General features: G+C 55.1%; 1 protein-coding gene across 5 annotated transcripts in view; it reads right to left on the reverse strand.

The window, feature by feature from the left end:
• The window catches only part of PHF21B (PHD finger protein 21B), a 208,763-nt gene that overhangs the window by 16,399 nt on the left and 167,510 nt on the right, over positions 1-24,854 (reverse strand). For 4 of the 5 annotated variants that reach the window (XM_067010372.1, XM_059080965.2, XM_067010373.1 and 1 more), the window contains 3 exons: positions 11,260-11,352; positions 8,867-9,217; positions 6,420-6,560 (listed from right to left, as the gene is read on the reverse strand). In XM_067010372.1, the coding sequence (XP_066866473.1) occupies positions 6,420-6,560; positions 8,867-9,217; positions 11,260-11,352 (585 nt within the window). The remainder of the gene's footprint in view (positions 1-6,419; positions 6,561-8,866; positions 9,218-11,259; positions 11,353-24,854) is intronic. The other variant, XM_067010375.1, reaches the window with a different exon arrangement.

Here is a 24,854-nt window from a genome sequence, read left to right on the forward strand (position 1 = left end):
GTTTCTCACGAATGGCGCATGGGAACAACATTTCCTGAGTTCTTGGTAGATTTAAAACCTTTAGCCTGTGGCCTTTCAACGTGAAGGACATCTCGGCTGCACATAAGATCCTTGGGTCCACTTCTCTCTTCCCGCTCGCCTGTGTTCTGGACTGAATGTCGCTGTGGAAAACTTAGAAGCCGGCCCAGTTGTTCTGCCTCTAAAGCGACTTGATTGCTTTTGCCTGGATGCTTACGGATCCTTTCGTTTCCACTAAAAGTCAATGACTTTACTGGGCTGTGACCCAATGTTAACCCAGCACACACGTCAACTTCCCCTGGTACCTAGTGTGTCCTTGCGGTATAGAAATTAAAGTCTCCTTTTATTTCAATAAATTTTCTTGAATTACCTTTTAATTAAAAAATTTTATTATTATTACTTTCCTGGCTGCTTTGGGTCTTGGTTGCTGCGTGTGGTCTTTCTCTAGTTGCGGCGAGCAGGGGCTACTCTTCGTTGCAGTGCGCGGGCTTCTCATTGCGGTGGCTTCTCTTGTGGAGCATGGACTCTAGGCACGTGGGCTTCGGTAGTCGTGGCACGTGGGCTCAGCAGTTGTGGCGCACGGGCTTAGTTGCTCCGCGGCACGTGGGATCTTCCCAGACCAGGGCTCAAACCCGTGTCCCCCGCATTGGCAGGCAGATTCTCAACCACTGCGCCACCGGCGAAGTCCCTTGAATTATCTTTTAAAGACAGTGAAGCATCACCACACCATGAAAAGTCAGGCCCATCAGATTTAATCCTGTAAGACGTGTGCTCACGTCAACCCAAGACTACTAAAAATGACTGAGGTGGCCGCAGATCTGCTCAAACAGGGGTTCTGAGGTCCAGCAAGCTTCAGCCAACTGATGCCCGCGCAGGCTGCAGTTTGGTGCCGCCTGGTTTCAGTGTCACTTCTAGGGTCCCCTGTGGCTGAATGGACAGTGGCCTCTAGGAATCAGCCACTCCTGGCACCCCCTTCACTGGCCTGAACTGGGAGGACTGGGCTGGGCCAGTACTAGCGGGGCCCGTGCTCTGCCTCCCGGTTCCCCGCTCAGCCTTCCCTTCCCTCCAGCCCTTCCTCCGCAGAAGATAACTTCAGCCCACCATCACTGACACGGCCGGAGCAAACTACCTACCCCATTATAGCCAAATTCATGTCGCAGGGAACCATGGGAAAGTTTTACTGTAGCTCTTCTGCCCCGTCATCCCGGTTTTCTTCTTTAAAGCCTCCAATTATCCACCTGTTGTATCTTCTTTGCTTGTCTTCTCTAGGTACCACTTCATATTATTTAAAAATCCGTTCTTTCTTTTTTCTTTTGTATACTTCTCTCACTCCTGCCTCCTAGGTCTTACTCCGTCTTCTGCTGTGTCTATGGTGCCCTGTGCTCCCCCATTTATGTATTTATGTGATGGTCTTCCTATTATTTTCCTGAAAATGTTCAGCTCACGTTTCCCTCTCTCTAGTACTTTGGCCGTTTAGCCATCTCTTCCCTCAGTCCTTGTCTTTCAGCACTGCAGTTTCCTTCTTAGCAGTGATTACTGTACTGATTTCTTTCTTTTAATTCATAGTAGAATACTGGACTTTGGGGGTAGTATTTTTTATTTATGGTGAAAATTGCTTCTCTTTCTCATATTTCTCCGTACGGTGGCTTTGTACTGACTTCACTCTTCAAATACGATGCCTCAGTGGGATTCTGTTTTATCACACCTCCTTGCTGCCCAACAAGGTCAAGGAGGGTCTGTGGCACCTTCTCTGCTCCTGGAGGCCTTATGGAGGTTCTCTTTCCATATTCCTTTGTGTGGTCCCAGCCCTGTCTACCCCAAGTGCAGCTCATAGACACTGCCTGTCCTTTGGCGCTCGAATACAGACTTGTGATCCTCGGTACGGATGACTCTTTCTGCAACCTGCAGCTCCCTGGCTTTCGGCAAGGCCCCGCCCACACCACTCGGTTCTGCTGCTTCATATATGTATATGAATATATAATTTATACATATATATAATTATATATATATATAAAATTACATATATATAATTTTTTATGCTTCTTTGCATCTCTGTTTTGCCTCTGTGGTGCCATATTCCAAAGCACTAATTACCTCTGTTCATCCTGTCTAGTAATTTTTTAAAAAATTTCGATCACCATGTTTTTCATTACCAGATTTTCAAATAATTTTTGTAACTGTCTGATGTTTTATTTTCATGATTTTTTGCTTCATTATTCCTTATTTATTTCAAGTGGATGTTATTCCTTTATTTTTAACTTCTTTTGAGTATCCTAAACATATTTAAAAGTCACTGCTATGAATACGCCATAAAATTAGCTTCATCTTGAATAAATTCATGTTCCAAAAGTTGATTTTATTGTCCTTCTTAGCATTAAATTGCATCCTGTGTTTTACAATTTTTTTTTTTTTTTTCACGGTACGCGGGCCTCTCACTGCTGTGGCCTCTCCTGTTGCGGAGCACAGGCTCCGGACACGCAGGCTCAGCGGCCACGGCTCACGGGCCCAGCCGCTCCGCGGCACATGGGATCTTCCCGGACCGGGGCACGAACCCGCGTCCCCTGCATCGGCAGGCGGACTCTCAACCACTGCGCCACCAGGGAAGCCCGTGTTTTACAATTCTGTCTACAGACTCACCTTGGGCACTGCTTCTTCTCTTCTCTGTTTTATGTTTCATTTTCTCTCCCTACTGCTTACCCTCGCCTTATAGCAAGTTGGCAGTCGCCCTGGCCTTGCCCAGCCCAGGGGTGGCCCCAGGCACAGGCTGGCTCCTGGACTAGCAGGGAAGCCTGGTTCTGTTCCTCTCTTGCCAGAAGAATTTTGGGGACCCACTGCCCCTTGGGAGCTGCCTGGTCACCCTCATCTGATTCTGAAGCTGGGGTCCACAGTCTGGAGCATCCGTCGTGCTCGCTGCCTCTGTTTCTGGGACACAGTGACGCACAGCTACGTCTTCACTACTGGCTCTTCCTGCAATGCTAACTGCTGTTGCTGAGGGTTTGTGGCAGAGAGGTACGGTCCAAGTGAGAACTCGAAGCCATCCCAATGGGGGCTGTGCTCTGACGGGTTCCAAGAAAGGGGGTGACCAATACAAAATTGAGGAGACCCTGCCATTTTTGATGATATGGGTGAAACTTGGAAGGCATTATGCTGAAAGAAATAAGTCAAACAGAGAAACACAAACGCTCTATGATTTCACTTACACATGGAACCTTAAAGAAATAAACTCTTAGCAACAGAGAACAAATTGGTGGTTGCCAGTGGCAGGGGGTGGAGCTTGGGGGAAATGGGCGAAGGTGGTCAAAAGCTACAGATTTCCAGTTATATGATAAATAAGTACTGTACAGCATTGGGCTGAAGTTAACAATACTGTCTTGTAAATTTGAAAGCTGCTAGGAGAGTAGATTTTAAAGTGCTCATCACACAAAAAATAGATAACCATGTGAGGTGACAGATGTGTTAACTGCAATTACCCTGCTGATCATTTTGCAATGTATACACATATCAAATCATTACGTTGCACACCTTGAACTTATACCATGTAATATGCCAATTACAGCTCCATAAATTCTAAATGGGAGAATTTTTTTAAAAAAGAAGACGGGTGACTTGGTTATTTCTGAATCGCAGAAAGATCCTTCTAGCTGCAGGGAAGAGCCCATCTAGGGGTTGGGAGCCTGGGCAGGGCCAGGGCAGGAACCAGGGCTGTGGCAGCAGGGATGGCGCGGAAGGAGGGAGCATCTGTGTGCACGGGTCTTGCCCAGAGAGGCGGCCGGGGCTGGCGTGCGGCGGGGCTGGAACGGGGCTGGAACTCCTGCTCTGGCTTGTCATTCCACAGGGCACGTGCTAATCTGAGGGTGACCAGCTTGGACAGATGCTGCCCGAGGCCAGGATACTGAGTAGCACAGAGAAGGCCGGGCTCTGTCCTAAAGAAGGCAGAGGACTTGGGACAGGAAGGAGCCCATGGGGCCTGGGGCAGCAGCCTGGAGCCCCGGTTCTCTCTGGGTTGAGTGGCGGCCACGCTGGCCTCTCTCAGCCCGCCTCCTCGTCTGTACAATGAACACCGTAATTCCCGCCCCACCTACTTCACAGCGCTGCTGGGAGAGAAGGGGAGGAAGCACCGTTAGCTACGAAGGCTCACTCGGCAGAGAGGTGGGCTCACTGCGCAGGTCCCTTCGATGCCTTGGGTGGGCACTGCCATCTCATCTCATCTCACAGGCGCCTGTGGGCTCAGAGGTGCTGCGCGTGTGGGGTGTATGGACGCTGGGACCTCGACAGCCGCTCCCCCAGACGCCACCGTACAGCTGAGCCTTACAAACAACCGTCAGCGTCTCTTTACCCCCAACCCACGCCCCACCCCAGGACCCCTGAGCCCGCGCCTGGCTCAGCTGGTGAAGTTTCTGGGGCAGCTGCTGCTCTGGCCTCAAGCGCTCCTGACTTAGATTCTTCACGCACAGGTTCAAAGGCCGCCACGAAACCCGCGTCTGCGCAGCACGACTGCTCCCAGGCCTCTTCTGAAAGCATCTTTACTGAGGACTTTGACACCAGGACGTGTTGTGATTGCAAGTTCTATTTAAGTCATTACACGTATTTACACTAATGAGGTAATTAGATGTAATTATACTAATTATAAAAATGCACAATAATTGACTAAGATATACTCTGAAAGAACAAAGAGGATCTACCCAGAAAACCTTCCCGGAAATTAAGGGTGCAGCAAACCCCACGGGAGGACAGAAGGGTGCCCGTGGGGGCCGGAGCTGCGAGCTGGCCCCGGGCCTCACCCCCGCACAGGGTAGGTGCTCACACATTGCCACCAGACGGAACGGATTGTCTCTCTTGAGACAAAACTGGGCCTGAGGCCACAGAGGAGACTGGCTCCATCTCAGCCTCGGTGACCGGTCGACTCTATGAATTCCCAGCAGGCTTTCTAGATACGTCGAAGGACAATAACCAGGTCACTCTCCTTCTCAAAGATAGTCCATGGCTCCCCACTACCCAAGGAATCAAGTCCCACCTCGGCAGCATGCATCAGGTCTTCCAGGATTGGGCTCCGATGTCTTATCTTTAACCCCATGTCTAGAAGTTCTCACGCACACGTGCTACCCACGGTCCAAACGGACCAGGTGACTTGCCTGGGAGAGCTGAGTCCTTTCCCCTCTGCCCGGGGAAGTGCCTTCCCCCTGCCTCTTGCTCTTTTACCGGAACCCTACCTGTCCCCCTGGTGCCTTCGACTGTGTCCCTCCCCTGCAAGGCCTTCCGCAGTCCTTCCAGAAGGAAACATGGCTCTCTCCCTCTCCCTGGATCTCCCACAGCTCAGAATCTGTAACTCTCTGATGGCACCTGACATTTTTTTAACCCAAGTTCAAGTCCTAGTGGCCGTGCCTGTGTCTGCCAGTGGGAGTGAGTTTCCCTAGAGCCGGGACGCACGACATCTGCCCCATCTCAGTGTCCCCACCCTCAGCCCAGAGCCTGGCCTGCAGCAAAGGCTAAGACGTGACTGACAAAAGAATGAATGGATGAATGACTTCTTTGGATGACAGCACTCGGATGAAAAGAATCAGAAGGACCTGGAGGAGCCCAGAGGGATCTCTTCTGCCTGCTGGGGATGGGTGGTCAGGGAAGGCTGCCTGGAGGAGATGGTTTCTACAGGGAGTCTTGTGAGATAAACCAGTCAATAGGGAGAGAAATGGGGGCTAGGCAGGGGCAGTCACGTGGAGAAAGGCCCAGGGCGTGGTGATTTTGGCCCAGGATGGCTGAGGACGCAAGCAGGAACACAAGGACGTCGCTTGCTGTGACCAAAAATTCCACAAAGAGCTGACGTTTAAGGCCTTCAGGGTCCTGCTGTGCCACCTTCAGACATTCAGTGGGCAGTGGGGCGGAGGGAGGAGCAGGGCTGCTTTAGGGCCACATACGCCAAGGGCAGCACTGTCCCCTGGACGGAGGGTCCTGAGGACAGGGGGACAGGTGGGGACAGCCGGGGCCTGGGGTGCTGGGTAACAGCCAGCAGCGCCCAGGCCCTGTTCTGGGGCCTCGGCAGACACTGACTCCGGGGATCCTCCCGAAAACGCCGCCAGGAAGGCAGACTCGCCCGTGCCGCCCTCGCAGGTGAGGAAACGGGCGCCACCTGCTCCCCCCCCTCCCCCGCGCACCCCGCCACACCTGCGCTGGGACGCAAACCCAGGCAGCGTCTGGGCCGCCACCGGGGCTAACCACTGCCCCACGCTGCCGCTCGGCCAGCAAACCCGGGACACACAACGGCTGAGACCTCGGCTCACGGGGCCGGTGCTGCCCGGAGCTCCCCCTGCCCTGGGAGGCTGTGCTCTGGGCTTGTCGGAGTGAGGCCCGTCCCCTCTCCCTGGGCAGCCGCGTCCTACCGCGGCCCCCCGACCACGGCCACCCACCTCGGGGTTCTCCTGGCTCGGGGGCCGGTCCTCCTTCTTCTTTTTGGTGGCCTGAGCTCCCTGAGATGGCTCCTCCGTGGGCGGCCGCGACTCCGCCGTGCTCTCGGGCTGCGTCTGCACTTGAGGCTGAATGATGATGACCTGGAGACGGAGGAGACGGGTGAGGGGGGAACTGGAGAGCCCAGGGAGGCAGAGGCCCACGGAGCCCAGGGCCAGCTGCACCCACCCCAGACGGCCACAGGGCCTCGAACGGCGGGGTCACGAGGAACGGGGAGGCTTGCGCCCCCCTCTCCGGTCCACGGGGTGCCTGCACCCTAAGGAGAGTCTGCACGAGAAACGGTCCTGGTTTAGGAACTAGAAGGCCTGGGTCCAATCCTGTGCTGCTGTCTCCCAGCTGTGTGGCCTCGGGGAGGTCACTTCACATCTCTGGGCCTCAGCTTCCTCATCAGTAACACCTTCGCGGTACGTACTTCCAGGCAGGCTGTGAAGATTCAGGCGGCAAGAACTCAAGGCAGGTTGGTTTCTTTCTCCCCAGTTCACATGCAGGGAAACTGAGGCTGAGAGGGCTCAGACCTGCTCCCTGCCTGAGGTCATCAGGTTAGGGAGCAGAGAGGCTGGAACCTTTCCCGGGTCTGTCTGGCTGCCTGCCCTGCGCCCCCCCCCAACACCCAGGCCACTGTCTCCGAGGTGCTCAAACCTGGCCTGGGGGTTTGGGCAGGTGGGAGAAAGTAGGTCCCGTTTTGCTCACTCTGAGGGGCCCTGCCAATCCTGGGGGCATGGAGAGGGGGAGGGGAGTCTAGACCCCACTCGGCATCAGGCAAAGCAGCCCTGATCCAGCGGTCCTCGTGGGGTTCAGGTCTCATTGGTTGGGGTGAGGTGCCTGGAGCTGAGAAGTCTGCAACTGACTTCTGCTGCCTGGTCTCTCCCTAGGCCGCAGTCGCCTTCACCTGTGAATCATCTAGCTTATTTAGTTTTTTGGACATTGAATTGGGAGAGAATCGTTACCTTTCTCATGGATCTAGGTAAAAGAATTTACCAGGAGCAGCCCTGGGTCTGGCCTCAACCAGGAGTGACTCGAACTGTTTTTCCCTGCTAAGAACACATAGCGACTTGTGAATTGTTTTCTCGGGTACTTGCAGCAGACTTTTTTTTTTTTTCTGTGACTTGTGAATTTGAAGCTCTTACACATGAAGAGAAAATGCATCCCATTTTTCTGCTGGCTTCAGGGAAAGGACTTTGTTCTTCTTTGTAACATAATTTTGAAATCCCAGAATTCCCTGGATGGAAAAAAATGCTCCTTTCTGATATTCATGGGAAGAAACCAGTAAGATCCCCCGCAGAAAAAAGGGCAAAGCACATCCTCAGATGAGTCACATGGAAGGAGACAGGAGTCTTGAAAAGTACAGGGAAACCTTCAAGTTCAATACTAACCAAAGGAATTCCACTTTCAACGACCAGCATCTGTTTGCGTCAACTAAAGGAGCAAAAAGCGTTTAAAAATGACAACACTCGGTGCTAGTGAGGTTGCAGTGAAACAGGCGCACTCAACCAACAAACGGCTGCTAAGCACCCCCTTTGGACCAGGTACCATCCTGGCGTGCACGTTTCCTCACGGGAACCTGCCATCCGACCCTGGCTGGTGATAACTCTTTAGGCTTGGAGAATCCTTGGGAATACTGCCCATGAGTGGGAGAGCTCAAAAACATACCCAGAAATATACTGAGTGCAGTAACATACGGCTGCAGGAAAGTGGCTGACACTTGGGCTGGAACAGGGGACATGGGCCATAAGCAAGAGAGGGGCAGCCTCGTGGACCCTGAATTGGAAACAGAGGAAAAGAGACCAAAGGGAGGAAATGGAACCTCCTCTGCAGCCCCAAACACTTCAATCATCAAGGAGCTCAGAGGGGAACAGGAAGAGGATCTTAGTTTTTTTAGTTTGAAATCTTGGCAACAAATCATAGATATTCCATTCAGGCACCCAGGGTCCAAAAAGTCCTTGACGATCTCCCTCCATTGGCAGAGACTCTTCCAGTTGTCCCCGGGGCCACACATTTTATTGATGAATTATTCCAACAAGTAATTCATCCACTGACCAATCATTCTTTTCCTACTGGTATTAATTCATTCAGCCACACAGTCTTCTGCTCACATATTCCTTCCCTTGTACCCCCATTATTCCCACGCCAATTCATTCATTCATCCACACCGATTCACACACCATTCATTCTACCACTGACTCATTCATTCATTTGTACACGTCCCGCCCCGCCCCGTGCACGCACTGATTCATTCACTTATTGTTCATTCCCACGCTGTGCATTCAGTCCTCCGTTCACACTCCATCCATTCCTTTGGCCACCTAATCGTTCCGCCATCCGGTCATTCTTTCTGCCCGGGGCCCCGTTCGCCTGGCCCCTCAGGGAGGCCGCCCGCGGGCGCCCTCACCTTGCTGTCGGCACTGATGAGGAGGGGCTGGACTTTGACGCTGTCGCTGACCACGGACACGGCGGTGCTGGGGGCCATGGCGGTGGCATTGCTGGGGGCGGTGGAGATGAGTGCGTAGGCCACCCCGGCGCTGCTCAGAGGGGAGGTGACGGCGGCAGGCTCGGCGAGGGCCCGGGGCTGGCTGCCGGGCGTTGGCACATGGCTCACGGTGTTGTTGGCAGTGGGGAGGGCTGGGCTGGGGTTCTTGATACTGACCACGGTGGCCTTCTGGAAGGTTGGCGGCTGCTTGGGGGGCTGGTCCCGGCCCGGGGTGATGGGGAGGCTGTCTGGAATCAGAGTCTTTGGCCTAACCTGCGGAGGGAGGGACGGTGGCACGGTCAGATAGACACACAGACGGGGTGATGACAGCCACGGCAGATGACAGTGGCACAGACGTGACCTGGTCAGGGACTCCCACGTTAGAGGTGAGGAGATGGCGGCGGAGAGACCATGGACCTGCCGAGGCTGCCTGGGTCCTGGGCGTGCACTGACTGGCCCGGGGGCTCTGGTCGCGGGTGCGTGCGTGTGTGTGCGCGTGTGCGTGTGCGTGTGTGTGCGTGTGTGCACGCACATATATTGGGGCAGCAGGAGAGGTGGCCCTTGGACTTTTACAGTTGAGGGGTGTACGTGGGAGTGAAAACTCCTAGGAAAACAGCACTGGCCTTGAGCAGAAGCCTTTCCTTGGGGCCCCAGCCCTGACCCTCCCTTTGCTCAAAAGCCTTCCGTAGCTCCTCAGGACCATCAAGTCACTGACAGACAACGCTCAACTCCGCTACCCAATATCCAAGGCCCCCAGAAGGCCTCTGCTGACGTCTCCGGTGCTATGCCTGCTCCTACCTCCCCTTCCAGCACCGCCAGGCCTGCGGTTCCGGCCTCCCCACTGCCACCTGCCTCCTCTTCTCCCCGCCGTGTCCTCAGGCTCCAGTATCCTGGGGTGTTCGTCCCCTGAGGCCTGCCTCCACCTTGGACTACCAAGACTTCCTACGCTCGGAGCCCTGCTTCTAGCACCATCTCCTCCAGGAAGCCCTCCCTGACCCCCAGGCGGGCTATGAGCCTCCTCAAGGCTCCCACAGCCCCCGTGAATCCTTCTGACTCAGACCAATCACTCTGGGTTCAAATCGTCTGATTCCTTGTCTGTCCCCCTCCTGGAATCTGAGCCTCTTGGGGACAGGATCCTGTCTAATTCAGCACAGGTGGGCACTCAGCGAGGCTGCCACAAGGACAAGAGGGCCCAGGGCAGCCGCCCCTCACTGTCCTCGAGCTGGGGGCATCTGCCCTGGCCTGCAGCCCCAGGACAGGCAGGAGCCGTCGTCGCCTGTGCAGCTCGCAGCCCCTCGCAGCTCAGCAGCAGGTGCCCCGCAAAGCTGCGTACCGGGCGGCACCCAGCAGGCTGCTACTCCAGACCAGGCCCGGCTACAAAGGCTTTGTGCCCCGATTCAGTCCTCACGGCCGCCAGGGGGGCACTGGCACCACCCTCTCTGCAGACGAGGAGACGCAGCCCAGATGACTTGCCCAAAGTGCAGAGCCCACAGCGGGGGACCCCGGCTGGAACCCAGGCCCATGGCCTGGCGTCTGCGCCGGCTCCTGAAATGTACCCTTTCAGCCCAGAGTTTCTAACACTTTTTTGACTGTGACCCATATTCAAAAATCTCCATTAGGACTTCCCTGGTGGCGCAGTGGTTAAGAATCCGCCCGCTATGCAGGGGACGTGGGTTCGAGCCCTGGTCTGGGAAGACCCCACATGCTGCGGAGCAACTAAGCCCATGTACCACAACTACTGAGCCTGCGCTCTAGAGCCCGCGAGCCACAACTACTGAGCCCATGTGCCACAACTACTGAGCCTGCATGCCTAGAGCCCATGCTCCGCAACAAGAGAAGCCACCGCGACGAGAAGCCCGCGCACCGCAATGCAGAGTAGCTCCCGTTCGTCACAACTAGAGAAAGCCTGCGTGCAGCAACGAAGACCCAATGCAGCCAAAAATAACAAATAAATTTATATTTAAAAAAAAAATCTCCATTACGTTGTGATCCAGTCCAGAAACAAATTGTTCACGAAAAAACGCTTATGATGCGTCTTGGTATTTTCTGCTGTCTTCTAGTCCGGCCTAGTTTATTCCATTAAAAAAAAAAACCCTGGTCGTGACCCACTGAATTGATTTCTCAATTCCTCACTGTGTGAAAAACTGGGTGTGGTCCAAACACCTCCTCTGAAGGGCAGGCAGAGGAGGCAGGAGAGGAAAGGGACTCCCACGACGTCGCACCCAGCTCAGGGCTCACCGAAGCCTCACTGCTGAGGGGCTGTGGACAGACAGACAGCCAGCCAGCCAGCCCGGGGCCCACCACAGGCTGCTTACCTGAGGTAGCACTGCTGCTCCTTGCCCGGCCAACCTCTGCAAGGAGCTCACCTGAGGACCCGTGGCAGGCACTGCAGTAATGGTTCCCAAAGCCTGGAAGACAGAGGAGGGCAGCATGAGAGAGGACACGGCTCCGGGACTCACGCGACCCCACACGGCCGGCCCCCGGTGACTCCCCCCAGCCCGGCGGCGCCGGGGGGCCTCGGAGACAGCGAACTCTGCTCTCCTCTCTCTTAAGGGTAAGCTTTGAAATCACCAAAGTAATATGTATCATGCAAGAAATTTTGGAAACCAGAAAAGGAAAGAGAATGGCATCCTCGGAAAACGATCACTGTCTCACATTAGCTTCCTTTTAAGTACGTTTTCTCTACAGCTGTACGTGGAATTCTGTAACCTGTTTGGTTTTTTTTTTTTCATAATGATTCCCTGCAAACATTTTTTATTTTATTTGACCTATGAACATACAAACATGCAAAGTGAAAAGGAGGGAGGAAGGGGCAGAAAGAAAATGAAGGAAGGGGAGAGTCTGAGAGACAGAGAAGAGGGAGAGAGAACAGAGCAGGAAAGACAGAGAAGGGAGAATAAGGACATTATTAGATTTATAAAAATTACCTTAAGTTTACAGAGTACACACAGCTCAGTTTGCCTATAGCTGTGACCTCAATAATCCTGCCAAATTTCAGGACGGGTTATTTAGTAAACATGATGTATATCTTGACAAAATAAAGGAGGCTACTTATAAGAACCAGTGAAGGTTAATCAAGAAAAAAATCATGCTAAACTTGGAGCTTCCATCCTTCCCAGTTTCCTTGGACTTGTCTTTCCTCATTTCCCCAGAGTGGAATCCACTCTCATTTTACCCAAAGACACAGCACCACTCACACCAAACAGAATGTGATGTGTAACCTGTTTTTCTACTTGTACTTAAGGACACATGTAAGGTTTCCTGAAGTTGTTACAATCTCCATAAATCACTCCTTTAATGGTTATAGAGTCTTTCATTCAGCAGACATCATGCTATTTCCTCAGCCAATCCCATCCTCCTAGGAATTTGGGCTTTATTCCCATCCTTTTCTGATTAATAAACAGTGGTGCAATACACATCTCTATATATAAAGCCATTGCCACATCACGAAGTATTTCTGTAGGACAGAGTCTGAAAACAGGAATCAATGGGTAAGAATTTTATTTATGTACTTAGTTAGTTAGTTAGTTAGTTAGCTAGTTTGCATTGGGTCTTTGCTGCTGCACGTGGGCTTTTTTCTAGTTGCAGTGAGCGGGGGCTTCTCATTGTGGTGGCTTCTCTTGTTGCGGAGCACGGGCTCTAGGCGCGTGGGCTTCAGTAGTTGCAGCATGTGGGCTCACAGGCTCTAGGGCACGCAGTTGTTGTGGCACTTGGGCTCAGTAGTTGTGGCTCACGGGCTCTAGAGGGCAGGCTCAATAGTTGTGGTGCACGGGCTTAGTTGCTCCGCAGCACGTGGGATCTTCCCAGGCCAGGGATCGAAACCATGTCCCCTGCATTGGCAGGCGGATTCTTAACCACTGCACCACCAGAGAAGTCCATCAATGGGTAGAAATTTTCAAAGGTAGGACTATTTCGGGCCCTTGATATATGTCCCCACTGTGCTAACTCAGGAGGGGCCATGACCAGGGCTCACTCCTACACACCCTCAAATCTCAGCCTCCCAGTCAGGGCTCTTTCCAATGCATGATGGGATGGCCACACCTGCAGCAGGGTGGATATTTAGGGTGTGGAGGTGGGAGATGACACCCTCCCAGGGACTCCAGGCCCCCACAAATACAGAGGATGTGTTTGGGGGTGCCCGTCTGCCTAAGGTCCCTTTTCTAGGAGTCAACACTACCTACAGCTGATGAAGGGGAGGTTCCACATGTGGCCACATTTGTACCCCGTGAGCCTGCCTGATGGGGAGAGGCATCTCTCACCAGGGGCCAGCCAAACCACCAGTGACCAGAGAGGCTTTCTCTTGAACTTAGAAGCCAAAATTCTTAACAAAGTGTTAGCAAATCAACCCCAGCAATAATATGAAGGATAATACATCCTGAATAAGTTGAACTTATCCCGGGAATGCAAGGCTGCATCACCATGTGAAAATCAGTCAGAAAAAAATGATGTGGTTATCTCAATGTATGCAGAGAAAGCACTGAACAAAATTCAACGTCCGTTCATGATAAAAAAAATTTCAGCAAACTAGGAAGAGAAAGTAACTTCCTTAACCTGATAAATGGCATCTATAAAAAATGAACAGCTACCATCACACTTAATGATGAATGTTTTTCCACTGAGATCAGGGATGAGGTAGGGATGTTCTCTTACCACTCCTGTTGCCACTGGACTAGAAGTCCTAGCCAGTGCAATAAGGCAAGGAAAAGAAATAAAAGGCCTTCAGATTAGGAAGAAGAAATAAAACTGTCTCTGCAGATGGCAGTAGCAACTACGTAGAAAATCTGAAGGAATCTACAAAAAAAAGGCCGTTAGAACTAATATTTGAGCTTAGCGAGGTTGTATGATGTAAGTTCAACATACGAAAAGCAATTGTATTTCTATATACTAGCATGAACATTTAGAAATTTAAAAAAATGTCTACCTGCCATTTGCAACAACATCAAGAAATGAGGAATACTTAGGGGTAAATACAACAACAGCTGTATAAGAGCTGTACACTGAGAACTTTCAAACACTGATGAGAGAAATTTTAAAAAGACCTGCATAAAGAGAGAGACATACCATAACCCGGGATCAGAGGCCAGTGTTATTAAGCTGTAAACGCTCCCCAAATCGATCTATGGCTTCAATACAGCCTCCATCAAAATTCACCCCAGGGCTCCCCTGGTGGCGCAGTGGTTGAGAGTCCGCCTGCCGATGCAGGGGACGCGGGTTCGTGCCCCGGTCCGGGAAGATCCCACATGCCGCGGAGCGGCTGGGCCCGTGAGCCATGGCCGCTGAGCCTGCGCGTCCGGAGCCTGTGCTCCGCAACGGGAGAGGCCACAACAGTGAGAGGCCTGCGTACCGCAATAAAAAAAAACCAAAAAACAAAAACAAAAACAAACAAACAAACAAACAAAAAAATTCACCCCAAAAAGGGTAGAAAATGACAAGGTCCTTTTTAAATGCATGTGAAAATGCAAAGGACCCAGAATAGCCAAAACAACTTGAAACAAACAAAAAACAACATCAAACAAACAAAGTGAAGGACTTATATTTCCCAACTTTAAGACCTATTATAAAGCTACAGTAATCGAGACAGTGTGGAATAGGTGTTAAGTTATGCAAATAATAGATCAACGGAACTGAATAGAGTCCAAAAAAAGACTCAAACATATATGGTCACTTGATTTTTCAGCAAAGGCTGCAAAGTCTATTAACATAGCGGAGAAAGGACAGTAGTTTCACAAATGGTGTGGGAACAAGTAGATACTCATATATTAAAAACAAACAAGACATAACTCATCCATACGTCTCACATATTTTTAAAAAGCCCAAATGGATCAGAGACCTAAATGTAAAGCCTAAAACTGTAAAATTTCTAGGAGAAAACGTAGGAGAAAATCTTTGGGGCTGTGGGTTCGGCGCAGTGTCTTGGATACAACACCAAAAGCATAATCCATGTAAGGACAAATTAATACACTAGACTTCAAAAAAATTTAAAACTCCTAACGTTGGAAAGACGGTGTTCAAAGAACGAAAAAGCGAGCCACAGACTGGGAAAAAACATGTGCAAATTACCTATCTGATAAAAGACTTGCATCCAGAATGTGTTACACAACTGTCAAAACCCAATAACTGGAAAACAAACAACCCAATTAAAACCTGATCTGAACAGACCACACCACTACAGAAGATATGCTGATGACAAACGAGCAAATGAAGAGACACTAAACATCGCTAGTTGGAGAAATGCGAGTTAAGCCACAGTAAGACACCACTACGCACCCCCCTTCAGACGGTACCATAAAAAAGGCTGACCAAGTCCAGAGCTGGTGAGGACGTGGAGCAGTGCACGCATTACCCTTGGGGACATGAAGCCGCGCGATCACACGGCAACAGTTTGGCAGGTTCGCGGAAAGTTAAATACACACTTACTGCTACGGACTGAACGCCGATGTCCGTCCCCCCAAAATGTGTACGTTGAAACGCGGGTCCTCAGTGTGATGCTTTCGGAGATGGAGCCTTTGCGGGTGATCAGGTCATGAGGGTGGTGTCCTCACGACGGGATTAGTGTCTTCGTGAGGACAAACCTAAGAGGGCCTGCTTCCCCTCTCTCTCTGCCACGTGAGGACACAGCAAGGAGTCCGCCATGGTTTAAGTGGCCGTGTCCCCCTCAAGTTCGCTTGTTGGAATCCTGACTCTCAACGTGATGGAGTTAGAAGGCAGGGCCTTTGGGAGGTGCTTAAGCCAGGAGCGGGGAATCCTGATGAAATGAATGGGATTCGTGCCTATGAAAAAGGCTGCAGAGACTCTTAGCTCCTTCCCCCAGGCAAGAATACACCAAGGAGTCTGCAGCTGGAAAAAGAGCCCTCACCTGACCATGTCGGCACCCTGATCTCCAACGTCCGGCCTCTAGAACTTGAGCAATAAACTTCTGTTTACAGTAACCACCCAGTCCGTGGTATCTTGTTATAGCCACAGACAGAGACAGCATCCACCTGCAAATCAGGAAGAGGGTTTGCACCGCAAACCAAATCAGCCAGCACCTTGATCTTGGACCTCCCAGCTTCCAGAACTGTGAGAAATAAATGTCTGTTGTTTAAGCCCCAACCAACCCCCAGTGGGTGGTATTTTGTTACAGCAGTCCCAACTAAAACATTCTACCCCTAGGCATTACCCAAGAGAAATGGAGGCACACGCCCACCCAGAGGCTTGTTCCGGAACGTTCACAACAGCTCTACTTGTTGTGATCGCCCAGACTGGAGACAGCCCAGACGTTCATCGACAGGTCCGCAGATGAACAAACTATGGCAAATCCACCCAATGGAATATGACTCAGAAATAACAGAGGAATGAGCAATTGATACAGCATGGATGAATCTCAAAGTAACTTTGCTGAATGGAGCAAGACAAAAAAAAAAAAAAAGGACTTACTGTTGTACGATGCCGTTTATATGAAATTCCAGAAAATGCAAACTCATCTAAAGGGATCAGAGGTTGTGTGGAGATGAGGGGATCAGAGGAAGGGATCAAAGACACAGGGAAATTTTCGAGGGTCAAGGGTGCGTTTACTATCTTGATTCCGGTGATGGTTTCACAGGTGTAGACCTATGTCAAACATCTTGCACACTTTAAATATGACAGTTTATTGTATATATTATTCCAACAAAGCTGCTAAAAATAAACCCCGTATTTCCCCCCTTATAGCCCTCTGTCCCTGGAATGAGTGTCATCCTTCTCCAAATGACACAGCGGAGGCCCACAACCCACAGAGCTGCCTCTCCTGATTGTGATGGGATGGTTCCTCCCTCCTCCGGAATTTTCCACCTGCCCTAAGCGGGCAAAACTCTGAGGTTCATGTCCTTCCAGCCAGCTGCTTGCCTCTCTGCATGAGGCCAAGTTACTCACATTTAACTGGAAATTCACTGTGGACGTTCACTGGAACAGAGCGTTATATGCAACGCAGAGAGCATCCAAACAGACGCGGTCACTTTAAGAGGAAGCGTCTCAGTCCACAGTGCGGTTTTCAGTCCCTCTCCAGCACTGCTTGGTGAGCCCTGCCCGATGCCCACTGTAAAGGCTCTGCCCGCCTTCTGCAAAGGGATGCGCGTAGAAACCTGTGCCCCCTCCCTCCCCTGGACCTGCTGTCTCGCTGGCATCACAACGCCTGGGCCCCGGCGCAGACGTGGGCAGGTGAGAGGCAGGCACGGAGGGAGCACCATTTGACTCACAAGCTTCCAGACGATTCCATCCACCTGGCGACCACAGGAGGAGGAGAAGCTGGCCTGTCCATGCAGCAGGTTCTGTGATGAGAGGCCCACACGGGCACTTCACTCCATCAGTGAGCGGAGCTGTGTGGTCCCCTGGGTGCAGGGGTTCCTGCACGGGTGACGGGTAGCCAGAAGATTCCAGGGCCCCAGGAACACAAGGGCCAATCCATGCCCAACACCTACAGGAGCCAGAGAAGAGGCACGAAGCTGCTTTCCCTGGGGAAGCCCTTCTGGCTAAGATGCCCAGTCAAGCCCTCCAGACGAGGGGTGTGTGTGCCGTCTGTGTGCTTTTCCAGTCCGTGCGTCTCTGCACGGAAAGGCGTGAGGGTTGCTGCGTGTCCATTTCCGGGTGGGTTTGTGCACCAGCTACTCCATTCTCTGGCATCCACTTGGGCGCCTGTGTCCTGTGTGTGTTTCCATATGGATTCTTCTCTGGGCACCTCTTTTGCTCTGGTCCCTGTGTCTTGCGGATGCCACCGTCCGTGGTTCTAAGCCTTCACTGCAGGTCGGCGCTCAGTCCTCTCTCCTGACTTGGGACACCGGGGACATCTGTCCACACACCTCAGAAACTGGCAACCAGGGAGGGGGAGGGAGGGGACCACGAGAGGGAGGGGTGGGTGGAGGCTGCTGGGGGCCAGAGCCCCCGAGGTCGGAGTGGGTGGGGGGGAAGATAGGGGGAGCTTTACTTTGACCTCGCTCTCAAATACTCAGTTACCAAGGAAGAAACAGGACCCGCCACGGCGGGGGGGGGAATACCGAAGGCCTGCGGGACGCTCGCAGCACAAAGGTCGCTCACTTGCTGACTCCGTGAACTCAAATACTGCCTGACTCCAACCCGACGGCTGGCATTTATCTACTGCCAGGGACTCGGGGTGCCCGATGGCTCTTGAAGGAGCACCTGACCGTGTGTGGGGTGCCCTCTGCGCCACAGCGGCAGGAGGAGCACGGAAGAACGGACGACTCCCTGGGTCAAAGCCCGGAGTCCCAGGCTTTGGGGAGGAGTTTGCTACGAAGACGCTGCTGAGCAGGGTCCCTCCCCGACCCCGCTTCTGGGAACCGTGGGTTTCTTCCGGGAACACCGAAGCCCCCTTCCACCGCCCCCCCCCACCGTCCATCCTGAGATCGCCATCTATTTGCTTCTCTTTGCTCCAAGGCTTACCCCAGGGCGCGTTTTTCCACATCCTTATAAACCTTTAATTAACAAGCCGAAGAGACATTTTTATCTGGCAGGGCCTGACCTTTCTGCTCCGTGTTGGAATTTATCGATACCAGCAGAAACAATCATCTCAGAGGCTATTTCACCAGCACCGATAGCTTACGGCCACACTTCTGTCAAGATAAACGCGCTCCTGTGACTGCGATTACAGCTCTAAGCATTTTAAGGGGGACGAAAAGGGGCAAGAAAGTCAAAGATAACTTCACATCTTTCCTGCACCGGTGGCGTCCCTGGGGCAGCCTGGAGAAGCTCGGTCGCAGCCGAGGCAGGTGGGAGGCGCCCAGGAGACAGGTGTCTGTACACGGGGTGTGTGTGGGGGGGGGAACAGACAGACGGACTGGGCTTGGGGCCGGGCTTGGGTTCTGGCTCTAACACCGGCACCCTTGCTCTCCGTCCCCGACAGGAAGAGCTCCCGCTGCAGGGGCGGGAGGGGGCTAAAGGGAGAGGGGCCTCAAGGATCAGCCCAAAGCCTGGTACACGTCTGGCTCCACGAGCACTGGGTGGAGGGGGCGGGTCAGACCCGGCTGTGCCCGGAACTGGGGCGCTGAGCGGGTGCCTGGGAGGGACGTACAACCCTGGTGTCCCGGCAGGGAGAGCCTCGGGGTCAGCGTGTCCAGGTGCCAGCCCCGGAGTGGCCCCTCTCTTGTCGGACCAAGCTGGGGAGGGCTCCCCTGCTCGCCGGCTCCTACCTCCCCGTCTCTAGCACGGGGAGTACGTGCGCGCCTCCCCCGCGATAACCACGGTGAAGTACACGAACGTGAGGAAGTGTGAAGAAGGAAGAGCAGGAAACCAGTGACCCAGGCTTCCTGCCGCGCTCAGTTCAACAGCTTTCCCCCTCGTCAGGGGACAGAGCCCGGAGCCAGCCTGCATCCAGGGCTTCCGCCGAGTGGCTCAGGCAAGGGAACAAGGTGGTGAGCGGGACGGGCGGTGCCCGGCCTCGCAGAGGCTGCTCTCATCCGAGACCCCGACCCGACGCCTCAGAACTGGCCTTTCTCATCTCTGCTGCCCGGCTGGATGGTGGATCCTGGAGTCCAGCCCGGGGACCGGCCCGAGCAGGAGCTTGGTGAAGTGACTGATGGGTGTCGTCAGACGTCCAACTCCGGGACCCCGGCAGGAGATGCTCAGGGGAGCCCCAGAGCCCCCACTCCACGAGGCAAGCCTGCCCCCCGAGCCCCTGGGCTTGGCTCCAGTTCCCGCGCCCAGCGAGACCGCAGACCTCACAGAGCCCCCCACCCGGCGGGAACCTTGGCGCGTGTGAATGGCTTTTGAAGTGGCCCCGTCCTGTCTATGTAAACATGTTCCCAAAGCAGACAGAAAGCCAGTCTTGGGGACGGGCCCATCTCCGGGCCTGGACAGGACAACACCACGCCACAGCCCTGGCCTCCGTCCGCCCCATCTCGGGCGCCATCCGTGAGCAGGCCCCCCGCCCGGGCTTTCCAAACGGGCCCGCTGAGGCCAAGGGCCTTGCACGCCCGCAGCGGGGAGCCTGGCAGTCGCCGGCGGCGGCACGAGAAGCGCCAGAGCCACGCGGCCAGCTGTGTCTCCCGCGCGCCCTGGCCCTGCGACACGCAGCAGGTCGGTGAACTCGGGCCTCTTTCCTGGTTGCAGGAGCAGAGGAGGGCAGGAGTGGGGTGGGGGCCACACTGAGCCCCGCCCCTCGCTCCTCGTGGCCTCCTGGCCCCGTCCCCAGGCCACGTGGGCAGGGCTGAGAGGAGGGAGAGTTCCCCAAGCCTCACAGCCGGGAACGCAGAGACGCGGGGCAATGCCCCACCTGGACGCCCTTCTCCGGAACTTTCTCCGCTCACGGAACTCACAATTCAGGACTTACGCCTGCTCTAACCCGGCCCGTCCCTGGACACACCATGCGTCTCCTCCTGGCCCTGAACCTGACCTCCGACCCTGACCGGCTGCGTGCCCTGGGGGTGGCCCCTAGCCTCTCCGTCCCTCAGTTTCCACAACTGTCAACCGCAGACAACCTCACACCAACCTCTCAGGACGGCTGTCAGCGCGAACCGTGCAGCGGGCGGGACAGCAGAAGCGGACCAGGCTTAGCCCTGCACCAAACACGGGCCACACCAGCGCCCCCAGGAGCTTGCGGTGAGAGCCCATCCCCAAGCGGGCAACATTCACACGTTTTCGATCTAACGCTGGTGGCACAGAGGCCTTCCCCGGAGTGTGTTTGGGAGGCTGGTGGTGGTGGGGGTCGTGTACAGACACTGAGGGCTTCCACACGCCTCTTCCCCAGCCTGACCCACCAAACCCAAACCACCGACCCTCAGACACGTGCCCCCAGAGGAGACCCAACCCCGCTTCCGGTTGCACCCGGGACACCAGAAGCTATTGTAAAAACTTATTTCCATTCAGCACTGGCAGAGCTGGCCGCACAGAGGGGCTTTCTCATATGATGGCACCAGAGAGCGGCTGCCACGGCGAGAGCCACCCGGGAACGCAGCTGGGGTGGGTAGCGGCCGTGTGGTCTCGCACTACCTCCTGGGGGACGCTTGGCTCTCACGCTCCCGGGGGGCCGGGCTCCCGTCCACACGTGGAGGGGGCGGAGCGCCTTGACCCCGTGAGCTCCAACGGCAGTGACCGTCCTCACCGACAGCGACCAGACAGCCACGTCCTGCCCTCGGAACTCCCGTCCACGCATCATGACCCGATCCCTGGGAAGAGAGGGGCACAGATCGCCGCTCAGAGGCCGCGGGATGTGGATCCGGGGAAAAGTTTTCTATTTTAAAATCTCAGAACCCAGAGGAGAGAAGCCTCTCGATCGGTGCTCGGGGGAGTTGCCAAGGGACCTCTGCCTTCCCTTCAGAGAAACCAGACGACGCGAAGCGAGCGTCTGCTGGGCTCCACGCAGTCTCCCCCTCGGTTTACAGGCAGAGGAGCTCAGGCCCAGAGGCTGAAGGCGTCTTCCTAAGGCCACGGGACTCCCGGCTAAAAGCTCAGGTCTCTTCTCGGCTAAGGGCAGGCAGCCGCGAGGAGAGAAGGAATGCGCAGCTGGAGAAAGGCTGGAGCCTGCCCTGCCCCGCCCCGGACGGGCCACGCCACGGTGCAGGACACACAGGACGCACAGGAAGCCACGACGGCTCCTCGTCCGCTAACCTCGCTCGGAGCCCGGAGTGCCAGCAGACACAGGAGGAGAGGCCTTCGGGAGGTTAAGATGCCTGGCCGAGCCACGCATGACTCAGACGTCAGGAGTCCGTCCATCCAAGGAGGTGCTGGGCCGGCGGGCGGTGGAAGCGGGGAGCTGAAGAGGGTCGTGCAGGGCCAGCTCCCGCAGGACGCTCCCGGTGGCCCTGGACGCCAGCCTCCGGCTAAGCCAGGTCCTCGCTGAAGGCCTCCGGGGGAGGGGGTGCAGCCTTCACGCCCCTCCCCCACACCCAGTGCTGCCCGTGTGACCTGGGACTCAGTCTCCCCATCTGAGAAATGGGAGCCCAGCCTTCCCCTCTCGCTGGGCTTCTGAAGACTTGGGAGTGATATTCGGGGAGCTCCAAGCGGGTCCCAGGGCCCCCTCAAGGTGAGGGCGGCGCCAGCCACGGACACTGGGATTAAGCCCCAGAAAGTGGCACCACCGCCCGGCGGCGCGAACGGGCTGGTCAGGGGGCCACAGCTCGGCGTCTCTGGTCTTCGGCCCCCTCCGCACCAGGTCGCTGCTGTGGGACATTCAGGAGGGTTGGGTGTCTCCTCGTCTGTATGAAGACCAGTGTCTATGTCAACGCAGATATGCAGATGAAACTCAAGAAGAACCGACAGGGAAGCCGTCCTAAAGAAATGACACCCACACGATGTGTTTCCTGTCCAGACCTCATCGAACAAGGTGGGCAAGGCTCCTAAGAGGGCTCACCTGCCACCACAGGGCAGCCAGCGGGGCCGTCTTTGTCCACTGAGACCCTGGGGCTGGAGAGGGACGCCCCGCGGCCACGCTCTTGACCCAGAGCCTTGAGCCTTTGCCCTCTACCGAGGTGTAAGAGAAGGTCGTCTGTGCCCCCGGGGCCACCGCAGGATACGTTTTCTGGTTCCTTCCGGAGGGGAAAGCCATCGCTCAAGAGCAGGGAAAGCAGGGACTTCCCTGGCGGTCCAGTGGGTGAGACTCCGCGCTCCCAATGCAGGGGGCCCGGGTTCCAGCCCTGGTCGGGGAACCAGATCCCACATGCGTGCCGCAACTAAGACCTGGCGCAGGCTGAATAAATAAATATTAAAAAAAAAAAAAAAGAAGAAAAGAGCAGGGACAGCAGCCCTCCAGCTGGTCACCTTCAGCCACCCACCCCGTCCACTTCCGGAAGCACAGCCCAAATCAGTTCACGGGAGACGTCTGCATCCTGAGTGGTTGGGGATACGGTCGGCTGCAGAGGAGCGACTTGTCACTGTGTCTAAACAGCAGGGGGTTTCGCGCCATGCCCGGACCGGGCAGAGCTCGACCAGGGCTTCTGTGTCTCTTCACTGACCACCAAGAAAGAAAAAGCAGAAGCTGAGTTTTGCCAAAGGAAGCCAGCCAGGTACTGCCGAGTCCCTTCCCATTTACCAGAGCATTTATCTCTGCCGTGCCCCCTCCCCACAGAGGGATGTCAAGAAAGGGGGCAGGTGCCCCACGGCCAGCCTATGGTAGGGCCCGGCTCTCGCCAGAGCCTGAGCCCTTGGCCACCACATGGGAACCCCAGACAGTTTGTTGGCGGGTTCCTGGGGCCCCTGTGTCCTCAGTCGCTAAATGTCCCTGCAGATCTGTCCCCTGGTTTCATCCCAGGTGGGCTGCCGGCCCCTCCCTGGCATCACCCCCTGCTCAGGTGCCCACAAACATCCTTGTGGTGCAAGATGACCCCTGGGCTGGGACTCTGGGCCGGAGGAGAGGATTCGGGACTCGGAGCCTGGTGGGGAGGAGGGCCAGCGAGCGCGGCCTGGGAGCCGGGAGCCCGTGGTGTGATCAACAGCTAGTAGAGGGTTTCCGGGCTGGGCAGGGAGAGCCGAGGCCGGGTCACAGCCTGACCCTTAAGGGGCTCAGACTTCATCGCTGGAGCGGTGGTCCCCGAGGAACGAGGCTAGCCACACAGAGACAAACGTTTCTAAAGCACACGTCCCTCTGTCTCCTCATCTGACCTGGGTGGCCGGGCTCCAGCCGGCAGCGTGGATACAGAGCCTGGCTCCCGGCAGGAGGAGGAGGAATGCCCCGTGTCCTGGGCATCCTGTATCCGGGCACAGTGCCCGCGACCTCGATTCACCTCATCTGGGAGGCTGGTGTCCCACAGTGGGCCCTGGGGTCAGGTCAGGGCAGCTGGGGCCCCGGACGCTCACCGTCGGGTCTGCGGGCCTTCGAGGACGGTAGGGAAGGGAGCGTCCGCCTCTCCAGCCCCTCCGCCGGCTGGGGAAGTGTGTGCTGAGCTGACCAGAGAGGGGCCCCTGCTCTCCACACCCACGAGGCTCCTGCCTCTGTCCGGCTGGGTGAGGAAAGTAGGGCAGCAGCCCCAGACATCCAGGAGCCACGCCGGGCGCCCCGGGAGAAGGCGGCCTGCCTCCCGCCCCACGCCCACTGAGCGACTGGGCCGGCTTCTCGAGCTGCAATTTTCCTCGGATCTTTATGGAATCACCTTGATGTGGGGCGGAGATATCAACGAAGCTGCAACATCAGCAAGTACCAATAAGTATTAATATAACATAAGCACCACTTTCCCTGTCGCGTGAAACCAGCTGATTATTCACAGATGAAATCCGACGGCCGCCTTCATCGCTGTCGGCAACCACCGAGACGTGCCCCGTGCTGCTGGCCCCAGCTCCGCGCCCCCATGCCTGCCCTCCGCCTCCACTGGCCCCGAGCTCGTCCACATGGGACCTTCAGAGGCCTCTGGGGCTTCATGTGAAAACCCAGGGAAAGGCACGTCTGCCTTTGCCGCCCCGTGTCTCCTCCCAGCCCACGCCCGTGTCCACAGCTGGGACCCAGCACATACCCGGGTGGGGACCGACCAACCCGCACTTGAGTTTCACTCCCCTGTTGGCCTGGGTCACACCAGGCACCCCTGTCCTCACCTCTGAAGCAAGAGGATCAAGAACCACTTTCCCAGGGCTTCCCTGGTGGTCCAGTGGTTAGGGCACCATGCTCCCAACGCAGGGGGCCCAGGTTCGATCCTTGGTCAGGGAACTAGATCCCGAATGCTGCAACTAAAGATCCCACATGCCACAACTAAAGATCCCTCATGCCCCAACTAAAGATCCCGCATGCCGCAACTAAAGATCCCGCATGCTGCAACTAAGACCCAGAGCAGCCAAATAAATAAATTAAATAAATATTAAAAAAACAAAACAAAAAACCTAACCACTTTCCCTGTTCCCAGGACCAGAGGTGTGGGTGGGAGTCACCTGGCACTGAGCCACTGGTATGAGTCACTCAATGGGTCCTCGATTCACAAATGCACATCAGGGACCAGGTGTCACGGTGACAAGGGGGGGAGGG

The sequence above is a fragment of the Kogia breviceps genome, chromosome 12 (genome assembly GCF_026419965.1).
Source record: "Kogia breviceps isolate mKogBre1 chromosome 12, mKogBre1 haplotype 1, whole genome shotgun sequence".
Classification (NCBI taxonomy): domain Eukaryota; kingdom Metazoa; phylum Chordata; class Mammalia; order Artiodactyla; family Physeteridae; genus Kogia; species Kogia breviceps.